The following is an 18,323-nucleotide window of genomic DNA, read 5'->3' as shown; positions in this document are numbered from 1 at the left end:
GCGTTTCACGGTATTGTGTTTGGGGAGACACAGCGGACCCTGCCACTGCCGTTATTTATACGCCGCGTATTTCTGTCCTGAAAGCTCAGTAGGGGGAATGTTTCGGCAGTTGGGGCATGGCTCGCCACCGCAGTCAGAATTTATGGAGCATAAATTGCTGTGAGTTTTTTTTTTAAATGCGGCTTCGTGTTGCCGTTTAAGAAGATCACGAGTGACAGCTGTCCACTTAAGTTACGCTCGGGATAAAGGCTGCTTGGTACCCGTCTCCCGTGATTTTTATTTAGCCGGTTATGTCAAAAATAAGGATGAAATCATCGCGGGAAAATATACTTTTCTTCCATTTTGCCGTCACACTGCTCTAATGAAAGCATGAACATATGATAGTTGTTATTATTATACAGAAGGTCCATTGCCACAAATGTCACCGATTATGTCTTTTTCCTCCGATGGCTCGCAGTGTTATTGACGAACGTGTCAAGGTCTTTTTCAACACAGCAGCATCGTCACCAAATCACGTTTTTAGTACAAATAAAAAGCGCCCTCTGCTCGGAGATGATCGTGCGGCAGTAATTTAAGAAGCAGCAACGGCCCGTGGAGGCGCAGTATTTTTGCCGGTAACGCGAGCGCACGGTCGGGGAATGAGCCACCAAGACGCAGCAAAACGCCGTGCTCACGTTACTTGCGTAAGCAATAAAGCCCCCGCGTCTTATTTCTGCCGCAGAAATAATGGTTGTACGCGATCAACGCCGTTGTGCCATTAAACATAACACTGCTTGCAATGTGTATGTCGTGTTCATGGAAAGCTGCTGCTGGGTGGTTTTAACGCACGCGTTTGTGTCTTGTTTTAAACTCTGGGGTCGTTTCACACACCTGCTGCTTGGCACTGCCAGGTTTATTTAGTTGTTTTCTTCACTTGCGTTGTGCAATCTCATTTTAGCCGTTGCAGTTTTGTTTGTGGTTCTCATTACTATTATTTTTAAATGCATTTGTTTTAACTCCGACTTTGGTTTTGTATTTTACGTAACGCGTCTTTCTTGGGTTCATAAATTCTCGTTCACCGCGTTATTAAGCTATCCAATTACACCACAGTCTCACTGGAACGAGACCGTGTTGAAAGCTCCATGAAATAGTGACAAGGTCACAATTCTAATGTAAAGGATATGGAGAACCGCATGTGGAGGTGGAGATGTGGATTACTTTCTCAGTCCGGGGGGGCGACAGAGAGAAGGTGGCATGGCGGTACACAGCGAGTTGCGACATCTGAGAAACACTGTGCGTGATGTGTGTGCCATAGTAGGATAGGGCTTAACTTGACCCTTGGTTTTGGCAGAGAATTTGAAACGAGGATTGGGGCTGTATTTATCTCTGCTTGGGCCATTGTGCAGTGCGCCCCGTACATTGTGCTTAACGGACTAGTTTGATTGCCAGCAGAATGTACGGAATTTCAGGTGTGCTGTTGATTCCCATGTTGGTGCGATTACACAGTGAAATTCAATGGCGCACAGGTGGCAGGTTAATGTGTGTGTGTTATTTGAGAACACGACTTCCTTTTAACTTAACCGTTGCAAATGCCAGCATTAGGTACAGTGTAATTATCAATTTTCACATGCATGACTGGATGTGCATCATTGTGACAACATCATTTATGGCACTGGACTGTGCTCCCACAGTCTATGCTCTCCAGCTTCACCAACCAACGCTGACCAGCAAGTTGAAGTATGTTCAAGTCACAGCTGTGATCCGCGTGGCCTGGGGAGGTCTTCGTGCCGCAAGTGGATTGACAAGGGTGCTGCGCACGGCCACCGACCGCCCTAACCTGCGTCTCTACCCGTGTGCCCGGCTCGTGTGTGCAGATCGTCTTCGAAGCCGAGAGAGGCAAGGGGAGGAATGGAGAGATCAGCCTGGGAGACGTGATGCTCAAGTCCGGACCCTGCCCCGAAGAGCTCATGGAAGATTAGTGGAGGGCGGCGATCCGGCGTGCGTGCACGTGCGCGCACACACGCACGTGCACGCACACGCGCACACACCTATACACGCACACGCGCGCACACCTACACACACGCACACACCTACACATACGCACGCACGCACACGCCTACACACGCACACACCTACACACGCACACACCTACACACGTGCACACACCTACACGCGCACACGCACACGCGCACACACCTACACACGCACACACCTACACACGCACATGCACGCACACACACCTACACACGCACACACCTACACACGCACACGCCTACACACGCACACACCTACACACGCACACGCACACACGTGCGTATAGGCGCACGCACGAACATGCACGCACACGCACACACCTACACACGCACACACCTACACACGCACACACCTACACACGCACACACCTACACACGCACACACCTACACACGCACACACGTGCGTATAGGCGCACGCACGAACACGCACGCACACACACATCTGCGTGCGTCGGACTTGCAGTGTGTATATACACCGGGTGTGATTCTACGCAGGCATAAAGACAAACCAGAAATGCATTTCAAAAGCAGTTCCTTGGGTAGCTTTCATTCTGCCACATTGCCCTCCCAGTCCATAATTCTCATTGCACTTTCGGCCAACCGCTATTTAAATGCATATACATAACAGTGAGTGTCTTTCTTCATGCCTTAGCCCTTAATATTATTGTTATTGTTATGGGAGACACATAACAATTTACCAGTGCTCCAGTACACATCTATGTATGGGCACACCTTGAAGATAATTTCATGTTGTACATGTAGTAGGATTTTATCTAGTTGAAGCCATTAACTCAGTTAGCTTGCCATTATTACATTAATCTAGACGGTGGATGGATGCTGATGGAATTGGAGCAGTACAACAGAAATGCCCCTTTAGAAGAATGGTGCACTCCACGATCATGGGATTACAATTGTTGCCCCAATTGAAGGAACTGTGGGGTGCATAGATTTGTGGTGAGATTTGCGGGGGCAGTCCCATGTCTTTTTAAAAGGAGCATTTTTCAATAAACTCTGCCATCTCTCTGCATTGTCCAATTCAGTAGTTATCCTCGATTTTTATTTTATTTCGTAACATGTTTAAGAGGAGGCTTGCAAATGGTAACTCAGCGCAGATGTTTTTTTTATGAATTATTCCATCTTCTTCCAAGTGTTAGCTCACCATTTAAATTTGGAAGGACAAACGTTGCGTTTAAAAGATCACCGTTTCATGGAAAGGGTAGTCCACTGAAGCATTTAAATATGCACTATGCTTTTACTTCATTTTATTACAGAGACCGCTGGGTGTAAGGTTATCATTTGACAATTAAAATATTTAAATGAGCGGTGGTGAGCATTAGGAGTTCCCACTGTGCTTATTGAAGCAACTGTCAGTGCTGTGGTACTGATATTTGCGATACACTCAACCTCACGATACACCGGGACAGTTTCAGTTCAGTCGTCGCTGGCCATGCTGGAAGCTCCATGTCCGAGTGTAATCATGCAGTGGCTCGTATCTGGACAGATCTGATCACTGCTGTCCCCATGAGCAAGCTTGGTGTGAACTTCAAATCTGCTTTCAGAGTGAGCACAGGTCACGAGAACACCCAAAGTGGTGGGCTCTGTAAACCAAATCGTTGTTCATCAAACGTGCTTTTCAGCTGTTTTCATCGATGAGACGCACCAAGTTGCTGAAAGTGAACGCGTCGTTTGTGACAATTGGCATCAACGATTGTGATAATATTGACCCGGTGTGTCGTGTTTCTATAGCCACAGTACTTCAATTTGTTAATGAACAAAGTCGTTCAAAGTTAAAATTTTTGTAGCTCTTATTGCGTCCTACATATTTGTGCGTGTGTGTTTTTTTAAACAAGTTATCTCGTTGCATATATTGTATTATTGCATTAGTGTGTTAGTAACTTTTCGATTCAGACACATTTACGTGTGGATATTGTATATTTACTTTACATTATGACTGTTTAAACCTGGGCTCTACATAAATCATGACAACAACAACAACTTTAAAGGGTGCTACTGTATTTCCGGAATACTTTGTGAGATTCATGCATACATACTATAAATAACTGCCGAGCATAACATACCACGGTTTTTTTTAATCCTACCTTTAAAGTCTGCTTGAACTTCTTAGATATTTCATCTGCTGTTACAAAGTGGATTAAATATTCCTAAAATGTTGAGAACATTTCTAACTTTTTGTTTTATTTTTCTTAAAAAAAAAATTTTTACACAAGAGCCACACTTTAGAATTTTTGGCGCTTTGGTTAACGCACGGCCGTTATTAACCCACCGAATTTGAGTTTTATTCCTGACTTGGGCAAACATCGGTGGACGTTGATAAATTGCACCTGAATTGGCTCCCCCATTCACCAATGTGCACTGACCATTACGGTGAAGTATGGTCAAAACAACCTCCACGGACAACACAGTGTGAGGTCTTCATCCAGCAATGGATTGCCAATGGGCTGTGAATTGTTACGCTGCAGTGGGTTAGAATTAGACCGACCTAAACATGTCATGCTAAATAAAACAGTGCTTCGGATCTCTTCTCGTGTCGTGCCAACACGGTCGCGTTTTGGTATTTTTGTTTGATCTTGTAATGGGCACTTGATTTGAATTAAGAATATTTGTCAGAAGTTAAATTCTAATTTAATGTGGTAGTTTTACTTTTAAGTTAGTTCGTTTAATTCTCAGAAACACTGACATTCTAAAGGGGTTGAGCGTAATTTTTTTTATTTTACAGCGTGTTTTCCAGTAACTTACTGATTCTTTGTGTGGTCATTCACACTGTTTATGGTATGTTTCAATCGGCAAAATAACCCACACGCCCATGATGCCCTTTTATGTAAACTAACATTATTTGAAAGACAATTTGAGGGTAGCACACACATCCAATTAGCTGTAAGACTTGTGTTTATAATTTTTAAATATTTGTGTACTCTTTAGCTTCTGTGTTTTTCTATTTCGATATCAACTGCTTATCAGTAAACTATTTTATTCTGCCTATAACATTTGCGTTCATACCAATGAATGATCAATTTAGAATACCTTTTCCTGAATTTACTAATTATTTCAACCATTGCGCTTTGGCTTCGATGCTGTCTTACAGCTCATTGCATTTTACGTCTCCTCGCTGGTTTATAAACTTGTACAGATCACGTGTGCTCTCGTATATCTCTTTGGATGATTCCTTCGCTCGCGGAAACGACGGGAATTGTAGTTCACCCAAGGTGACACGTCTCAAATTATTCTCATCCCATCTGCTGCTCTTGAAAATATGTCACGTGTCATTTCTTTATATTTACTGTTTAAGAAGAATTTCAAGTTTAAACTTTCAGAATTTCATCTGACGGCCCAGCATTAAGATGTTTTCGCAGTGATTTATAACTCTATACCGACTCAAGCGTGTTTGTACACAGATATCATAATTACATCACATGATGATATGTGTTATCTAATGAATGCTGGTCCAAATTAAATCCAAAAAAGAATGCATGATCAGCCTTTTTAAAGGTATGTTAATTTGTTATAAATTGGCATATGAGGGAACGGGTAGGTCCATTAAATTAAGTGACATTACAATTTATGGAACTAATGATGTTAATATTTAACGAGCCCCCCCCCCCCCCCCACGTCATACAAGTGGTGGGGGTTGTAATTACAATTCTTCACCATGATGGTCAGAATGGGTTGGTGTAAGCATGGAGCTTAATACGATGGTTGCGTTTAGTTTTTAACTGCGGAACCTTCTGCAGTGCCCTCTGGTGGTAACATCGCCGTGTAGCGCCCCACGCTGCCAGGCCTTTGCTCGGTGGTCACCAAATCCGAGCATGATCCACGGCAAAATGTTGCTGAGCTTCTGAAATGTGACGATAATGGACGCAATTCGAGTGATTCGGTCACCTCCACATGGCACAATTGTGTGTTTCAGCTCATTGGATGACTCAATTGGAAATGCTCTGTCCCGAAGCAAAATTGTGTGTTCTCGCCAAAGTAGGGGATCCGTATGGACTGCACAGCATATGCATGACCGTTGTTTATGACCCCGTGAGAGTCCACTGAGACGAGTCTCTGTTTTGGGAGGGAAACTTGGGCTGAAAAGTAAAGATAGACTTTATCTTAGTGCAGAAAAATGAACAACACGCAAGGGAAACAATGATTTTTAAAAAAAATCAGCAATGTATTAAAAATAATGAAAATACAAGCATCTCAAAGCCATGCATTTTACACGAATACATTTCAAAGGTTCAGTGCTCGGAGTTAACATCATACACCTTGGTCAACTAGTCACCTACAGCATTAAGTCGCTGATTATTACGTTTGTCGAAATAATAAAATTGGCAACACTTCATAATGTCCTGCATCATGAATTAGCAAAGCATCTCGATTGCATGTTGTCGTTTCGGTGATTTACTCTGTGTAATGAAACCTGACAAAGATGGCATGGATGATAAATATAGGGAAGATTAAATGTCATTCCATTTTACAAGATTTATCACCGACTTGTATTTTTGGAACACGATCGAGAAATCGCGAGGCGTGTTTTGGATTGCAAGGGTTTTCCCTGTGACACCCTTAAATTGCGAGAGGTTGTCTTGTGGACTGGCCAGCAGTATGAATTGGCGTGGTAAAAGATCGTGATGCACCTTGGCAGGCCACCGGCCAGGTCAACCCCAAGTCCGTGTCCCTCGCTGTGCGGGCTCATTGGTTTCCAGTCACCAAGCAATCTCCACGTGACATGACGTGAAATAATTGTTCACCAGCATTATTCGTCCTTGACATCCTTTAACGCATTTTCACGAACGTAGATTTAGATTGTTGCCCTGGTATACATACATTAATATATTTCAAGATATGGAGATGCAAGAAGTAAAGGTTTATGAAATTAAAGCTTCGAGATTTAGTTTAACACGTAGGCTTTCGCGACCAATATTATTCATAATAAAGGTTTTTCGGTTAGATCGCGTTATTTATAAATGTGTCGTAACCCTCCACCACCTGACACGGCCAATCAGCAAAGAAGTGTCACGTTGACAAAAGACAAATAGTTCACTACTTTAGCCCACCGGTGTGTTGAAGAGTGAATCCACAACATTTACAGTTTGTTGTGGATTCACTCTTCAACACACCGGTGTGGGCTAAAGTAGTGAACTATTTGTCTTTTGTCAACGTGACACCTTTTTGCTGATTGGCCGTGTCGGGTGGTGGAGGGTTACGACACATTTATAAATAACGCGATTTAACCCAAAGACCTTTATTACTTCGAGATTTCTTTTATTTATGCCACCCCATGAGTCATAACAAGCTGGGGCAGCCTTTTTAACGTCGTAGAATTTGTGAAAATCGTTCCCTCGTTGAATCCATCACCGCCTGAAGACGTGAAACAAAATCTGTCCGGCGAGAGAAAAGCGCCGCTCGGTATGCGCTAAACAGCCTATCGGTAAGTGAATTACTGCGAGTAGCTTCCAGCACATTCTGACCTGGTTCAAGGATTCGTTTTTGTGCTCCGTGCTCATCTTTGCCGTGGCCCGGGATTACCCAACACAGCAGCTCAGGTATGGCCACGTGACCCGAGGCTACTTTTTAGGGAGCCCTCTGAAATGTCGGGCTTCACGGAGAGGCAGCAACAACACAACAACACAATGTAGAGACGCACCGGGGCTCAATCAGATAAAGTTAATCGCATTGTCTGATGATACTAATGGGTGGTACCTTTGCCAGTACCAAAATATAAGAATAGGGTTTTCCCCTTTTTTCTGGCAACAAAACTGAAACCTTTTTTACAAGGAATCATGTTTACATTAACTACAATACTTGTGGTCAGAATGCAAACAAAACAACACTGATAATATATTGGCATTGTCCTTGAAACTGATTGGTCCACACCAGAGACATCTTTCTTTTGAGCCTCGTCTCAAAACGGTGTTAGACAAGAGGACGCCAAAAGGCGTACAGCCCAAAGACAATGCACTATCAGAGTAATGAGGGCTGGGGCTGAGCATCTACATCATGGGACCTCCTTTTCCATTACCAAAATATGCTTACCCCCTAGCTCTCATTACTCTGATAGTGCATTGTCTTTGTGTTGTGTGCGCCTTTTGGCGTCCTCTGGACGAACACCGTTTTGAGACGAGGCTCAAAAGAAAGCTGTCTCTGGTGTGGACCAATCAGTTTCAAAGACAATGCATACATTATATTCTTTGGTTCTTTCGGTAAAGTCACGTAGATAGAAAAATAACGAATAGATCACGACTTTCCTTCTCGCCATTTACATTTTAATAAAAAAATCACTTTGCATAAATGCCAATATCATGATATATGAGACATATGAGTGAGATCTCATACACATCATTTCAGACTGATCCTTGAAGAAGCATGTCACTCACCTTGGTAATAATGAATACATGTACTACAGATATAAACTTGAAGATACATAATGGCATTTAGATTTTAAAGACAAGTTGGTGTTAATAGGAGGGAAAGGGCCTAAAGACGTAGACCATATTGTAAAAACAATTATTAAGTCATCATACATTTATTGATTGACCTGTGTAAAACGAATACATTTATTCGACTCAAGGTAAATTAATCAAACATAAATCACTGCACTTATTTCCTTCAACACATTTGTTCCCCTAGCTTTAGCAATCATGGATCGGAATCGGCATCTTTATCCTGGAGAAATCCGATGAGCTATGAAGCTCTTTCTCACAGACGTCCAGTAGGGGCGAGTCAAAAAGTTACAACAAACAGTACAAAAACACGATAGGAGTGCAAATTATGGGAAGGGTCGGCAAATAACTAAATATAAATAAGTTAAAGGAAGCTAAACTATGTATTTTACCAGGTAAGGCCCACTGAGCTACGTATACACAGTAGTTATGTTTTCATCACAAATGATAGTTCAGCGAAGTGGCTCATGACCATCATCATCATCGTATAAATGTATAGGGGGCCGTCCATAAATGACGTCACGCACCTAGGGGGGGTGAGAAATGTGACGTCACATAAAAAATGCGCAACTTTAAATATAGACAACACGTTCTACTTTTCTCCTACATCAGAGTGCAGCGCCACATCAAATACGCACTAAAATGACAATAGTTTAAAGCGATTTGAAGCGTGTTTTATAAAAAAAATTTGGGGGGGGGGGGCAGAGCTTTGTGACGTCATATTAGAGGGGGGCTCTGACTTTTTGTGACGCCGTGTGACCAATTAAGGGGGGGGTCAAAAATCGCGTGACGTCATTTATGGACGGCCCCTACGCAGGCAACAGTCCCAAGGCGTGACGTTGTTTCTAAATGCTGGAACCCTCGAATTCGCCCCATCCGCGGGTGAACATTGGGGGGGGACTTGCGTTGGGGCGTCGAGAAACGTGGAGTTTGCCACCATCTCATGGCCAATGCTGGGCTTGTTGTTAGCGAGCAGCCTCTGGGGCTGAAGGGTTGGTGGCTCTGGGGCTGAAGGGTCCCCACCCACCCGGGTCCGCATCCACCCACTCCCCCACCCACCCCCCCACCCACTCCCCCACCCCCCCACCCCCCCACCCACTCCTCCCCACTCACTCTCCACCCACCCACTCCCCACCCCCCACCCACTCCTCACTCACCCACCCCCTCCCCGGGTGAGAGGTTAACAGGAAAGCCGGATGAGCCTGCCGTGTACACACGGCAGCGGGGCACATTGGTTGCACTGCGAGATCACGCGAAAGGTATTCGCTTGTCTTGCTGAGCTCTGCCGGTGTTTTGAAAGAGCTTTTAGACGTGTCAATGTAAAGCAAGTGTATCAGTGAGCAGTACACGAATGTTGTGTGTGTGTGTGAGCGGTAGTGTTGCGGCTAGCGCGCTGCGCTTACGAACTTGGCCTATCCGAGTTCGATTTCAGCTCACGGCCAACACCGGTGACGATTATCTGAACCGGTCCTGGGCCTCCCCTAGGTCGACTCAGCCTCAAATTAGTACCTCGTGCGGTTGTGGTGATGGTTGTGGTGGTGGTAGTGGTGGTGGTGGTTGTGGTGGTTGTTGTGGTTGTAGTGGTTGTGGTGGTTGTTGTGGTTGTAGTGGTTGTAGTGGTTGTTGTGGTTGTAGTGGTTGTTGTGGTGGTTGTGGTGATGGTAGTGGTTATACTGGTAGGAACGAAGTTGTAAACTGAGTGTACCAGCCTGCAATAGATTAATGAGTCCGTCCCCTTTCAATACTTTAACGAAGTGAAAAATTCCAATGTTCCTACCAGCCCACCCTGCAGGGACCTGTTAGTGGTTGTTGTTTACCGAGGTAGAGCCTCGCTGTCTCTCTCGTAGGGACGTCAACTGAGTATCAGCGATCACGGAAGCGATGTCCAGGTTGGAACTTTACTACAGCGCGGAGCCTTGCCTCCTGCCCTCGCCTGATCGCCTTTGCTTCAATTCTCTCGCTTAGTTGAGCAATCTTTGTAAGAAAGTAATCAACCAGGCTATGCGTTAATTGTGTGTTGACCGACTCTCTGTGTTGCATTGCATTACATTTCCAAATTTTACTCAGTTTATTTGATTAAGTGTGCTTTTGATTTGAAGTTTTCGTGACTGCAGGGGATTCATATTCTTGGTTCTTTCGGTAAAGTCACCACGTAGAAGGGAAACAATAAAATAATAAACCACAGCAAGGACATTTTCTTGCTGTGGTTTTCACACCTGATGATGATTGCTTGTGTTGCAGTCGAAACGTCGTGAGAATTGTATTGTTTTATATTTTTATTATTTGATTGTTTCCCTTCTACGTGGTGACTTTACCGAAAGAACCAAGAATAAAAGTGTGCTTTCTCTCTCTGAGTCATCGTTATTATTATTTCCTGCAGTCACCAAAGTTCCAAATCTCTCATTGACACAAGGCCGTAATTATAATATGTTATAATAATTATAATATATATTGGAGGGGGGGGGACATATCCCCCCCCCGAATAATCAAATATGCTCAAAATGTACCCCCCAATATATTGCTATAAAAATATATTTTTAAAATAATGATTGCTATGCTATGTTAATAAAAACAACAATTTGCTAAACCTTGGCCACAAAATCTGGACTTGTCTTCATATAACAATGCGTGGATTTCTGTTTATATGATTGCGTTGCACTTTATGAATCCCTAATCTCTGCCATTACATACTATGAAACAAGAAAAGGTAAAAAAAGTAAAAACAGCAATGTAATACAATACAATATTATACATTATTGTATCAAATAAAAAAATCCATCCCATGTGTTAGTGAAATTTTTCAATATTTTAGGAAATGTCAGGAAATTAGTTTTCAAATTTATATTTTTTCTGGGAGGGACCCCAGACCCCCTGGAAGATTTGGTCCCCCCCAATGTTGACTCCATGGCTACGGCCTTGCATTGACTTGCTAATTTCTCTACCCCCCCTCTCTCTCTGCCCCCCTCTCTCTCTATTTAAGGCGTCGACACAGAGGCGTTGTTCCTCTGTGTGTCTCTGTGTGTATCTCTCTGTGTGTCTCTGTGTGTATCTCTCTCTGTGTCTCTCTGTGTGTATATCTCTCTGTGTCTCTCTGTGTGTCTCTGTGTGTATCTCTCTCTGTGTCTCTGTGTTATCTCCCTCTGTGTATCTCTCTCTGTGTGTCTCTGTGTTATCTCTCTCTGTCTATGTGTCTCCGTGTCTGTGTTTTGTCTCTCAAATTGAGCAATCTTTGGAAGAACGTTATCAACCAGGTGGGGTGTTGACTGTTAGCCGACTCTCTGTGTTGTATTGCATTATATTTCTAAGTTTACTAGGTGTAGGTTTTCTCTTTCACTTGTACCTGATGATGATTGCTTGTGTTGCAATCGAAACGTCGTATGCTATTTGCACACAGCGTTGGTGTACGGTGCTTTTTGTGTAATATTTTGCTGTTTTTCCCTGGATTTTATGTTTGCACAGTCACATAGTCACTTCAAGATGTTTTCTTGTTTTTTGTTTGTTGCGGTTGCACCCGATTCAAGAGCCGAATGGCTCACAGGGCTATACCAAACAAATGAAATGAAACAAACTGTGTAGTAAACACCGCCACTGGGGAGACAAAGGCGGCCGGGCGTGGTGCTGGCCACCCACCCTCTCGTGTGCCTTCATGGATGCCCCAAAAGTCTAAGAATAATTATCACCCGTCGCCCTCAACGGGACAGTCTGTGTTGTTGTATTCTCTTATGTTGGACCCTGGATCCCTTAAGCACCGAGCAGTTGGTTACCAAATGGTAACCACTCACTCACCTGGCAGTGCTCACCTGCCCCTCACCTTCATAACTCACCTCGTGCCACTCATCAGGCACCTTACACACCTTATGCCACTCACCTGATAGCGTTCAACACAAACCTCACGCGCCATCAGCTACCAACTCACCTGACGCCTGTAACACTCACCAAGCATCTCTGATATCACTCACCTGGCCTATCGGAAGCTTGCAAAGTTCATATCCTGGTTGATGGTTGACACAGCCCATAATCCTTCCGGGATCCATAAAGTGAGTAAAGTGAGTTCTTCTTTTAGGGGAAATCAAGAGTGGTTGTCCTCTGGATAGACTTGCCCCTGCCACAGGAACGTAGAAGTTCCACCACTGAGAGTTGTAAAACAGGAAATGGGCACTTGGCCCACGTTTGTCTGAGTGGTAAACCACTCAAAATGTTTTACGTCAAGTAATAGCATGTCAAGTCATGTTTAATATAACGTGCACACCTAATGTATTTGGAAAAAAAATCTGAAGGGCGACACTTAACTCAATCAGTCAAGCGGAAACATAACTGCTATGCATCAGTCTCCACTCACAGTATGCGTTTGTCTGCACTGAAGGAATGGCGCACCTCGAAGACCTGAATGCAGCGGGCATGCGCCTGGAGAGATTGCACACAGACGGGCACTACACAGCAATTCTGCAAGTCTTGGACAGGTTGGCCTCTGCCCGCGTGTGTTTGGGAGACTTGCGGCAAACGGCGATTGCTCGCTGTGTGTCTGGACTCGAACGAGGCTGCGCCGATGCCAGCGTGCGTGCCAAGGCACGTTCCCTGCTGCGCTCCTGGAATAGGGTCTGTGCACTCGCGTGTGATCCAGAAGCTGAGGGTCAGAGTTCACCTGAAACCAAGCGGAACAAGTGGCTTCCTGATGGCCTTTGTCATACCGTGGGGCATAACAGAACTGCTTGCGATGGTGATGAGAGCAAGGGGGGCGGTTGTGCAGATTTTGGAGACGAAAGTTGCGCTCGTTTGACCATTGATGCCAGCAGCCAAAGTTTGCACCAACATTTGAGAGACGTTTACACGGATCAGAATTTATCGGTGCCAACCACAGGCGGAGATAATGCCGAGACTACAAACTTGACTGTGTGTGAGCTATCTGGAGGTAATTGGCTTATGGCTACCGTGTCGGAAAATGTTATTTCGTGCGCACAGTCTGGCAATGTTCATTCGTGCACACAGGCCCTCAAAGCTGACACTGTGACCAGCAAGGTGAATGTAACTCAGTGTAATCGCGCTGAAACCAACCCACATGCTAATGAGTTGCCTGAAAATGTTAACATAAAGCCGACGCAAGCGTGTAGCGTGCAAGCAGTGAGGGAGAAGGGGATTCAGCTGCTCTACAAGGGCCTTCTTGGAATTGACACTCGCTCTGCTGCACCTTCTGGAAGCTGCAAACCCTTTTGTAGTTCCGCAAACAACATTGCCGAGTGTCCTGAACTCTCACAGGAGAGCACCGCAACTTTAGATTCTCAAAGCCTCAGTGGAGATGTAAAATCGTGCGTTGTCCACGGAAGTGCAAGCGAAAGACGAACTGGTCCTCACAGTCCCGACTCCTCGGTGTTGGAAACAGAACCGTCAGAGGAGGAGAGCAAAGGAGACAAAACGCATCTCATTGAACTGGCGAAAGAGATCGAGCGGGCGATCTTTGGGTTGCACCCGAGCGTGGACAAGAAGTACCGAGCGTGTCTGAGGAGCAAAATCGCCAACCTTCGCCACCCACAGAACGGCGAGCTGGCCGGGCGGGTGCGGGCTGGAGCGGTGAGCCCGGCACGGTTCGCCGCCATGACCCCGGAGGAGATGGCATGCTCAGAGCTGAGGCACCTCCGGAACTCTTACCAACAAGCTGCCCTCAGAGAACACCAGCTGCCGCACAGGCCCGGCGGAACGCCCACGGACCGCGTGCGCTGCCGGCGCTGCGGAAAGTTCAACTGCTCCGTGTCGGTGGTTTGTCGCGGGACGCTTTTCATCCCGGGCTGGGTGCGTGGGGACAGCCCTGACGAGCAGCTTATGACATTCCTGACGTGTGAGGAATGCGGCGAGAAGTGGTACAATGCTGGGTGGATGGTGACCTGAGGGTCGCCTCTTTGCTGGAGAGTGATGAGTGCAGGTCGCAATATGTTCAAGAGATGGCAGTACAGCAATTATATTGAATGTAATTGTGCACAGCTTTGAGTGTTTACCCCTCATATGTGGAGTGGTTTTTCTCCAGGCACACCAGTTTTCTCCCTCATGCCAGCCATTATCGGAATTGGCCAAATATCCCAGATCCAGACCTTCCTAGAACACGAGTCCTAGTGAGTGAGGCTTTTCTGGATAAAGGCTGCTGTTGGATTTGGTAAATGAGTGAAGTCTGTAACTTAAGCATGAGGTGCATTGACATGGCAATGGTAAAGTGTTGACAGTGTTGACGATGTAATCTTCTCTATCTGATTCTGTTCTATTTGGTCCAGGTGATAGCCTACTGAGATAACAATGCTACATCACTCTCGCAAGAGACCTGGGGTACTATTTATTCACTGACGTAAGGGCAATTTCTGCCAATTATTGGCAGTGAAAAACACTTTTCAGGGCATATAGAGGGTTGTGCCCTTCATGTGGATACAGAGGCCCGTGACCTCAGAAATAGTTTTGTGACGTCTCACATTCTTTGACATGGTGATCCACTGCTAACTGCGTCATCCAGTCAGAGTTCTGAATGGAAATGTCTTCATCTTATGACATGCCAAAATAAAAAAAAATAGCAACAGTGAAAAATTGTATATTTTGTTTATGTGTGCGAGTGTACCTACCTGGGTACGTTGTGTCATTGAATGTCCCACCTCCCCTCAATTAGTAATTCACTATTTTTGGAGTGCGTGGAGAAGCTCCTATATTGAAATGTGCTCTTGGCCAGTTAGTTGGTGGCAGAAGTCTCACTCTGAATCAGCAATAATTATACCCTCTCTTTATTCAGTCTGACCTGTTGATTATCCATCTGGGGTTTGTTTAGATTGGACTGAGGATCGCACAAGTATTTGGCATGACTGGACAGAGTTCGATCAGTGGGCTCTGGTAGGTGAGGATATTTTGTTTGGTTCCTATAGCTTCCAGGTCCAGCCAATGCATCCAAATATTGTTTGGCCAGATATAGAGGGGCTCAGAGGAGCAGTATGGGCGAGACGAAAGACTAAGTAGGGGATGACTTTGGAACTGAGCAGATTTGCCAATGGCAAGTATGTGTGGTGTGAAGATTGCCCTCTGCCGATGTGAACGACACTGCTGGTTGGTTGCCGGCAGCTGCCCTTCAGCAATCATGGAACAACAAAGAGCAGAGAGTCTTGTGGCTAAAACACAGCAAGCTGGCACAGTGGGGAGTGCGAGTGGTGATTCTCCAAGCTACTCTGGGCTGTTAACCCATAACGTGTGGATCTATTCCACAATCTGCAACCGGTGAGCCTACATATAAGCAGTGTGGCATATTCAATTAGAATAAATAGACATGTTTGTATTGCACCAGGCATATAACGAATTCCCCATGCGATTTGATTGTCAACTTGGGGTGATGGTTTGATAGATGAATCGATCCTCTTTGTCTCCTTTGTACCGACTCATTGTATCTCTTGTGTTTGGTCTTGTTCTGTCTTATGAGACTAGTCTAAAGGTAACATTGGTATTTCATTTTGTATGAATTAAAAACATTGATTAATACACACATCATTTTAGGCACGTATTGAGTGCCGAAGAACAAATCACTGAATTGTTATTATCCTAATATACACAGTGACCATGTTACTTGACTTCAAACAAGGATTCACCTGTGGATTGCCTCGATTTTAATTAAGACACTGAAAAGTCCCCATCTGGCTCATCTCTATGGTGAGGTTTACATATGTATGTGACAATGTGTGCATGCTTTTTGGTCCTTCCAGTTACAACCTGAATGAAGATATCTACGCGGTAATTACATAACCTGAAATTAAATTTGCAAGAAGTGTGATATTACAATTATCTATGAGTGAAAGTGTCACTTTCCTGATTACATGTGTAGTGGGTTCTAATTTAGGCGCGCACAACTTCTTGGGAGGCAACACTCATTTATTAATGAACACAACAGTTAACCCTTACACTACGCACAGGGTGGTGACCACCGACCTACTCTAGCTAACACACACTTCTCTAACTCCCAGATACTCTAGCGTGACCCAGCCAGGTGGGCTACTGGCAGGTCCGCTGACTGAAGGCTTGACTCTTCTTGGCGTCTTCACGATGCATCTTCATTCTTGACACGGGCAGCCCCGACCCTCGTGAGGAGGCTGCTTATATGGGCCTCGGCGTGACCCCGGGCACGCCTCCCCGAGTCCAGAACCGGCCATGACGTCATTCCCGCCTCCAGTCGGGAGAAATTTATTTCTGAAAAAAATCACAGCTTGAACAAAAAAAATATGCAATAGACTGTGGACATCTGAATTAGTTCTGCCCACTGCCGAACTAATAAATCAATAAAATATTTTACAGACATGTTTTATGACCCTTAACTGTGTTGCAGATAATCCTGTAACAAGCTGTACAATGACATCATCTACAGATTGGATCTCATCTAATGTACAACCAGTCTTGATATGGTACCCTACGAGTGAGCGATAATGCTCGTTAGAATGTAGCAAATTTCCCTTCTGGTGATCTCTTCAAAGGTGCGCCATTGTAATGCCACAATGCCCAGCCCTGCATGCTATAGGTTGCATCGTTAAAATGTGACAATCGCCTTTCAGCGAATGCCAAGGATTTGGATCACATGCGATGAAAGCTATTTTGATCCATTGAAGACGTGATGTAAGAATTAACACCATGGATTTCTGCGTTGAAAAAACTAACTGTTGAGACAGTTGTTCTTGGCCAATTATTTCCATGTGTTGAACTGTCGCTTAAAGGGACCCTGACATGTTGGTTCTTTCTCAAAGGTGACTGCTACGGAGAGTGAAATGATAACATTGGGTTAAAGCTGTCCAATTTATGCAATATACCCTCAGAAAATAATACCCTACATTTAGCTGTCATCAAGCTCTCGTAACACTACTAGTCAGCTGAATGTTGAGTGTAATTGCTAAAATACTTTAAATGCACTTTTAACCAGCGATCATATATATAATCATTCAGTACTCAAGCCTTCAGCAAACTGTTGACGCAATATTCCCTCAATTTACATTTATTGCAGAAAAAAAACGTTATATTATTTATATATCAAAGACTCGACATGCTTATTTGCTGCTGTTTTTATTAAATTTGTCAAATAAGGGAGGCAAAGTAATCGTTTTAATTAGAAAAGCAGCTGGAGGAATGAGGACAATATTGTTTATTTTTCTCAGCTGCTACAAAAAATAAAACCATTGCAATTATATATTTTTTATATTTCTGTAGAGGACAATTGTCGTGCCGAAATCTAACAACTAATTTCAGAATAGCATTCCGGTAGTGTAAACATTGGGCATGCAAAGATGTCTGTTCATGAATTATAATCGATTATTATGCACATGATACGCGATTGTAACATTTCCTTATTTTAATTTGTATTGTAATTGAATTACATAAACCCTTCAACCGCTGGAGGTGCTTCATATCTTCGATACAGAATCCTTCAGTAAACTGTTGAATATTTTAAGGCATAAATAGGCAATATTACCTCATTTCGTATTTTTTATATTTTTTACTTCATTTATCAAAGACTTGCAGATTTGCTGAAATATGCATTAAATAGAATGTAAAGTAAGGACATCAAAGTAATCTCGCAAACCCTAGAGGCAATACTTGGCAAAAAATATACGGTAAAAATGTATGCTTTAAATGAATCCCAACCCTTTAAACCTGGTTCCTGTTCTCAGAGAGCTCATACAAACAACTAGTTAATATAAAGCTTACAGGTACTGCTTCAGTGAAGTTTTACAATAACAGGTTAAATTTTGATTTAAAGCTTTCGTGACTGCAGGGATTCATAATCTTGGTTCCTTCGGTAAAGTCACGTAGAAGGGAAACAATAAAATAATAAAAATATAAAATAAAATTCTCACGACGTTTCGACTGTGG

The 18,323-nt window shown here is 44.0% G+C and overlaps 2 protein-coding genes across 2 annotated transcripts in view; both read left to right on the top strand.

Annotated features, from left to right (window-relative positions):
• Positions 1-5,165, top strand: part of NPNT (nephronectin) — a 57,001-nt gene extending 51,836 nt beyond the window's left edge. The window contains exon 12 of the mRNA XM_032956440.2: positions 1,854-5,165. Within this exon, the coding sequence (XP_032812331.2) occupies positions 1,854-1,958 (105 nt within the window). The 3' untranslated portion in view covers positions 1,959-5,165. The remainder of the gene's footprint in view (positions 1-1,853) is intronic.
• Positions 5,166-9,612: 4,447 nt separating this feature from the next.
• LOC116943526 (uncharacterized) lies at positions 9,613-15,020 on the top strand. Its single transcript, XM_032956435.2, has 2 exons — positions 9,613-9,718; positions 12,823-15,020. Exon 2 carries the CDS (start codon positions 12,825-12,827, stop codon positions 14,337-14,339), a length of 1,515 nt encoding a protein of 504 aa, XP_032812326.2. The 5' UTR covers positions 9,613-9,718; positions 12,823-12,824; the 3' UTR covers positions 14,340-15,020.
• The last annotated feature ends 3,303 nt before the right edge of the window (positions 15,021-18,323 follow it).

Source organism: Petromyzon marinus, chromosome 18, assembly GCF_048934315.1.
Source record: "Petromyzon marinus isolate PM22_M1 ecotype Great Lakes invasive population chromosome 18, UKy_Petmar_22M1.pri1.0, whole genome shotgun sequence".
Taxonomy (NCBI): domain Eukaryota; kingdom Metazoa; phylum Chordata; class Hyperoartia; order Petromyzontiformes; family Petromyzontidae; genus Petromyzon; species Petromyzon marinus.
Note: the sequence above shows the minus strand (reverse complement) of the source record. Positions and strands in the feature narration are given on the sequence as shown.